General features: G+C 37.2%; 1 protein-coding gene across 2 annotated transcripts in view; it reads left to right on the top strand.

Annotated features, from left to right (window-relative positions):
• TMEM14A (transmembrane protein 14A) overlaps positions 1-2,285 on the top strand; it is an 11,959-nt gene extending 9,674 nt beyond the window's left edge. Inside the window, exons 4-5 of one of the 2 annotated variants that reach the window (XM_008057687.1) lie at positions 194-281; positions 1,998-2,285. In XM_008057687.1, the coding sequence (XP_008055878.1) occupies positions 194-281; positions 1,998-2,037 (128 nt within the window). In that variant the 3' untranslated portion in view covers positions 2,038-2,285. The remainder of the gene's footprint in view (positions 1-193; positions 282-1,997) is intronic. The other variant, XM_021712157.1, reaches the window with a different exon arrangement.
• Positions 2,286-6,975: the final 4,690 nt, after the last annotated feature.

Below are 6,975 nucleotides of genomic sequence, written 5' to 3' on the forward strand. Positions count from 1 at the left end.
ACAGAGTGAGACTCCAATTCAAAATAAATAAATAAATAAATAAATAAATAAATAAATAAAGCATATTATCTTTTTAAGAACATGGCAACTCAATACCTATACATTAGAAAGCTTTAAATGATATCACTTCTTTTCACAAGCAAGCATGGATAACATGTTTGAAGCTCTGCTTCATGAATATGCTTGGTTTCAGTTACAGCTTTCTTCCTGGCCACCATAATGGGTGTGAGATTTAAGAGGTCCAAGAAAATAATGCCTGCTGGGCTGGTTGCAGGCTTAAGGTAAGAAAAGCAATCTTTATTTATTTATTTTTTTGAGGCAGGATTTATTGAGAGGACAGAAATACTCCCACAGTAGGAGGGGACCCAAAGGGATTGTCCAGAAAAGCCATCTTGATCAATACTTTCCTCTGCTGTCATTTTGAAGTGCTGAATTTGCAGCAAAAAATCAATTTTAATTTGAAAGGTCAAAGTAATTGTATTATAATTAAGCATGACTGTAAGCACCTTAAAATACCATGGATTTTAAATGTAGTCATTTAAATCAAATACTCAGTCTCTTTGAGAGAGTTAGATGGAGTGACAGTGTGATACAGTCATTTTGAGTTTTAAGGGAGAGAAATTTAATATGTTTTAAAAGATAAATAGGGAACCTCAAGTTTCTCTTTATTTGATACAGTGATTCTAGTCATGAGATTAAGCATATTAATAAATAATAATTTAGAATAATTCTTCCTGGAAACTGCCTTCATGTGTTGAAAGCCAAAAACATGTTAATTAATTTCCTTTGATATGCATTTTCACTTTTTGGAATTTATTTCAAAGGAATGAGATCCACACAAAGACTGCTGTTCATTGCAAATTTATTTCTAATGGAAAACATGATAAACTGAAAGATTAGGAATAACCTAAAGGAAATGTAAGGGAGGAAATGTTTGAATAAATATTATGTTCATGTAATAGACTATTAGCAGGTATTGCATTTCATGTTTCAAAAACTAATGGCATTGGAAAATCTTAGTGACATAATAAGAAGCACAATTTAAAAAACCAAATATAGTGTGAACCTAATTTTTAAAAAATGTTTGTGTATAAAAAAACAAAATTGGAAAGAAATAATCTGAAACTTTAGTAGTGTTTTCCTCTGGGTGGTATTGTAATAAATAATTTTAGTGTTCTTTCTGTTTTCTGTAGAATTTGCTAGTGTGGCTATGTATTATGTTTCGGGGGAGGGGAGAGAGAGAGTATTTCCAGTTATTGCCCTGTTCTTGATACTTGGTGGTGGGAAGTAGGATTTACAGATCAAGACAAAGGCCCCAGTCAATAGAAAGTTACTGAGGTTGTGGCCAGGCGCAGTGACTCATGCCTGTAATCCTAGCACTTTGGGAGACTAAGGCAAGAGAATTGCTTGAGCCCAGGATTTGAGACTAGCCTGGGAAACATAGAGAGACCACGTCTGTATGAAAAATAAAATAAATTAAATTAACTGGGCATGGTGGCATGCACCTGTATTCTCAGTTACTTAGGAGGCTAAAGTGGAAGGATCACCGAGCCCAGGAGATCAAGGCTGCATTCATGCCATTGCACTCCAGTTTGGGTGACAGTGAGACTCCAATTCAAAAAAAAAAAAAAAAAAGTAGCTGAGATGATAATAATAATTCCCCCAAATTGCTCCTTGATTTTTTTTCTAAAGTTACACATATTCTGCTAGCGTTTTGAAGTTTGTGTTTCTTCTCAAACCTTTCTCTTATAAGTCCTCATCCCAGCATTTCAGAAGAGGTAGCTCTGATTTTTTTCATTCATTTAGTGAACATTTTTAAGTGGCTAATTCAGTCCTGTCTGTAAGGTTAGACTACAAGGATGACTCTCCAAAGAGCAGAGAGGAGAGTCCTGGAAGCCAATGCCTAGTGACACTACATGTTAGGTGAGCATGTGACTCCTTCTGTGTATGCCAAAGAAAAGTCACCCTCTCTTTGCCTTTCTTTTATTTTAATCCAGCCTCATGATGATCCTGAGACTTGTCTTACTGCTGCTCTGAGCATCCAAAGGAACTGAAAACAAAGCTCATATCATCCTGCTGTAACAGGCACAGCATATTTTTTGTATTTAAAAGATAAATTTCAATATGGGATGTTAAGCGTCTTATGTTAGAATAACAAAAGTAACACTGTCATCTCTACTATGAACACTAGTTTAAGGTCATTTAAAAAATTGTTTTAACCCTTTTCTAGTTGTCAAGCACTGTTTTCATTAAAGGTGTTCAAAGAATCTTGAAACTCTCCTCCATCTGCTGGGTCTATTTTTATATATGTGGTATTTTTGACAATTCCCAATACTCATGTCTCAAGTAAGTGTATATATTATTATTATTATTTTTTTTTTTTTAGTCAGAGTCTCACTCTGTTACCCAGGCTGGAGTGCAATTGAACAATCATGGCTACTGCAGCCTCAACCATCTGAACTCGAATAATCCTCTCACCTCAGCCTTTCAAGTAGCCTTCCATGTGTGGCTAATTTTGATTTATTGTAGAAACAAGGTCTTGCCAAGTTGCCCAGGCTGGTCTTGAGCCCTTAGGCTTAGGCAGTCCTCTCACCTCTGGCTCCCAAAGTGCTGGATTACAGGCATGGGCCACTGCATGTTGCCTCAAGTAAGTTTAAATCAGACAGTGTATCAGATAAAGGAATTCTTTAAGTGGACTACATAGAAAACTAATGTATCTATTTGTCTTTTGTGTTATACTAGAAATTATATTTTTTCCATTTTAATTGTATTGCTGCCAGTATTATTTTTTCCTTTAAAAAAATTTCATCCTCAGCACACTCCGTACCCTTGCAGAATGTATTCAGTTTTCAAATAAAAGACATTTTGTTTTAAATCTGCTTCTTTCATTTTAGAGTCTTTTCTAGATACTCAAATCACCTTTGACATTTAAATGTTCAATTATTAATGAAAAAGGTCGAGAAGAAGGGTTATGTAAGCCAACACTCTATACTTCCTCAGGTGCAGATAATCTCTCTTTTTTTCTGTCTAAAAGTAATAATTCAGAAACAAAAATGATTTTTGTCTCAGATCACGCCATTGTTAGGCATAGTTATAATGTTTAAAGTCCAAGGCACTTTTAGGATCCAGATTGACTATCATGGATGCCCAGGTCTCAGCCCATTTCTTCCACTGACTAGATGAGGGTCATTTCTTCTCTCTGTGACTCAGCTTCTCATCCTTCGGGAGGAATTGAACTAAATGATCGACAATACCTCTTATAGCTCTAAATAAAAATCTGCAATTTCTATCCCGTGTTAAGCAAGATTTTAAACCCTTTCTTTAAATGAAACTGTGGGTAGTGCCCTCAACTGATAACAGAGTTGCGAAGACCATAATTATGAACTTCGCAGCAACTTGGATGGACTTAGAGTCTGTTATACTCAGTGATCTATCACAGAAACAAAGAACTGAATGCCACATGTTCTCACTTATAAGTGGGTCCTGAACATTTATCACAATACTACAAGAGAGGCATGGACAGTAGTGGGACACTGCTGGGGAGGGGGGAGCACATAACATCACTAAGGGTGCCTGATTCTAAATTAGGAGAAGTGAGGACCAGTGGAAGGCCCAAACTTCACCTGCTCGTAGACCACTTATGTACCTAATCCTGACTTGCATCCCACATTTTTAAATTAAAATAAAGGGGAAAACAGCAGAGTTGATATGGTTGTGTTAGGTTGGTTACCTTTCCCAACTGACTTTCTAGAAAGTTGTTGAACTTTCGGTGATAAGTAATCCAATTAACAGTAGAGAAAAAAAACAAAACAAAAAAAACCCTACTAGTTGAACCAAATAGGAAACCCAGACAAAATTCTGTAATATACTTTTTAAAATCCCACTTTAAAAAAGAAAAAAAAAAACCTCACAAATTCTAATGTTCAAGGCTGAAAAAAGCTGTCATCATGGGATGCTCTGCCTCCTTCCCAGCTGACTAAGAAGAGTGTTCAGATTCGGACTGCCAACAACTTGAACGATGATCATGATACTGAAGTAGAAACTAAACATGAAATTGATCACAGAAATATATGCCATATCTGTAAATTACTCCAGTGATTTAAAGTTTCAGAAACTAGTTTGAAGCTGTGTTCCTTCCTGGACTTTTTCCAAAAGGTAGTAGAAATGAGTGATAGTGATGGATGTAGTTTTTTGCTGTGGTTTGTTTCTTAAAGAAATATTTGACATCCATTTACTTACTTGTGATTTTACTATTTTGTGATATGCAGAAGAATTCATCTTTGGATGAGTCTGAATAATTAGTGTTTTACTATCTCCTGAAAAATAGAGGGCAACCCCCTCAGGTCCCCTCCCACTGTGGGAGCTTTTCTGTCCTCTCAATAAACCCTGCTTTCTCAAAAAAGAAAAGAAAAAAGAAAAGTGTTCTCTAACTTATACATAGGTATTAGGTAGTTTATTTCCTTATATTTTTATTACTATCATTATTTTATTAACATGACTTATGGTATTTTTCTTGGCCCTGCTACTAATGTAGAGTGAAATACTTATTCAATTCCTTAGACCTCTTCGTTTGTTAATACTCAGTTACCATAGTGCTCATGTTTTGTTTTTTTTTGAGTTGGAGTCTCATTCTGTCGCCCAGACTGGAGTACAGTGGCACACTCCCGGTCACCACAGCCTCGGCCTGCTGGGCTCCGGCGATCCTTCCGCCTCAGCCTTCTAAGTAGCCAGAACTTCAGGCACGTACTACCATGCCTGGCTAATTTTTGATTTATTGTAGAGACGTGGTCTCGCCAAATTGCCTGGGTGAGTCTGGAACTCACGGGCTCAGGCAATCCACCTACCTCGGCCTCCCGAAGTGCTGGGATTACAGGCTGAGCCACCGAGCCCGGCCAGTGCTCGTGTTTTAAAGAAAAATGCCATGTTCAAATTTGAATACGTTCTTCATGGTCTCAATGTCCTCTTTCTCCAGGGGAGGCTTTGAGTCAAAATGGGTTGAAAATGTAAGATTGGAGTAGGTGGTCACTCATGTATGTTCTAGGTCTAAAACTTTATGATGTTATGATCCTTGGGCATGAGATCTGGAGTTAGAGAGATCTGAGTACAGGGTTCAACTTCATGAGTTGTATGACACTGGGCAAGTTACTCCATGTCTTTAAGCTGTGGTAGCCTTATTTATCAAAGGGGATAACAATAGTACCTCTTTAGTGGAGTTATTGTGATAATTAAGTGGGATAATGCATGCAAATAAACAGCAATGGGCCAGGTGTGGTGGCTCTTGCCTGTAATCTCAGCACTCTGGGAGGCTGAGGTGGGAAAATTGCTTGAGCCCAGGAGTTCAAGACCAGACTAGGCAACATAGCAAGACCTCATCTCTAAAAATAATAATAATAATAATTAGCCAGTGTGGTGCTATGTGCCTGTAGTCCCAGCTACTTGGGAGTCTGAGGCAGAAGGGTCACCTGAGCCCAGGAGGTTGAGGGTACTGTGAGCCATGATTGTGCCAGTGCACTCCAGCCTGGGCAACAGAGTGAGACTCCAACTCAAAAGATAAATAAATATCTTATAAATAAATATAAATAAATAGCAACAGTGCCTGACACTCAGTAGAGATGAGCCATAATATAAGCACTGTTGCTAGTAATGTTATCATTACTAATTCTAGCCTTAAAAGAAGTCTCTGTACTTTATAGTATCATATGACAAAAAAACTCAGTCATTAGGAATAGTGGTGTTAAACAGCCATTCTGTTGTCCATATATATAAAACTGCAAGATAAAAATATCTTAAATTATATGCTGATTACAAAGGAATGTATTACCTTTTACATACTTCTGAATAAAATGATATTGAGAAGTCATGGGGTATAGAATATTCACAGTCTGATCCAGCTTGGAGTTAGAGGACCAAAAACTCACTAAATGAATTAAGGGAAAAGTCCAGCAGCCTAGGAAGTTAGGGCGTCCATAATCTATACCAAATACACACATATCAGTGAAATAAGTAATCTGCATTACACATTTAGGCTTAAAGATTGTTGATCATGATAAATGTACGTAAGCATATGAATTAAATCATTTAATTAGAATTATGGTTATTCAACCCAGAAAGAATGAATTAAACCAGCATTGTGAGTGGGTTTGGAAAACTCATCTGGCTCTTTATTTTTAATCAAGCCCTAGCATTTTTTCTCATCTTTTCCTATACTTGCCAATACTATAATGAATGCACCTGGATGGAGGTCAAAGGCATTGGTGACTAAAAAAGGCATGCAACCCTGGTGTTAGGCATGGCAGCCTAAGTGTTAGCTCAAAATGCAAGTATTCCAGACATTATTTTTCTATGTTAAAAATGCAAAGACAGGAAAAATAAAGCATTTTAAAACAATTTTTTAACTTTTAGAATATTGCACAAAATTCTGCTAACCTTATAAAACACCCTGAGCCCCAGTATTGTCCAGTATATTTTTAAAATTATATCCATTCTCTCCTCCCCCAGCTCTCTAATTAGTGTGGGATTTCCCCACCTCAGAATCCTGTTTATAAGACCCTATTTTACTTCAGAGTTAAATCAGGTAACTGAAATTCTGTCAGTACCAGAACATGAATAGTGCTGAAATTATGTGTGAAATTCCTTTAAAAATAAAAAATCCAGAAGACTGGGGTGGGAGGAGAGAGGGTGATTTTATTTTATAACTACAAGTAAGGGAAATTTTTGAGCATTCACAAAGTGTTTGGGAATCCTTCAACTATCAAGAACATTCATTGTCTATTTTTCGTTTAGCTTGTCCCGTGTCTGTGTGTCGTGTGCCCCCCCCCGTCCCCGTCCCTGTGTTCCCCCCTCCCATCCAAGTCATCAAGCAGGGCTGGAGTTTTCTAGACAGGAAAGAATCTTGCAGTGACTCTTTCAAGGATGTATTCGACGTTGATTTCCTTCCTTTCAGATAGAAAGAGTGGGAAGAACAGCATTATCGTG

Source organism: Carlito syrichta, unplaced genomic scaffold, assembly GCF_000164805.1.
Source record: "Carlito syrichta isolate Samal-C Ts95f unplaced genomic scaffold, Tarsius_syrichta-2.0.1 Scaffold303106, whole genome shotgun sequence".
Taxonomy (NCBI): Eukaryota; Metazoa; Chordata; class Mammalia; order Primates; family Tarsiidae; genus Carlito; species Carlito syrichta.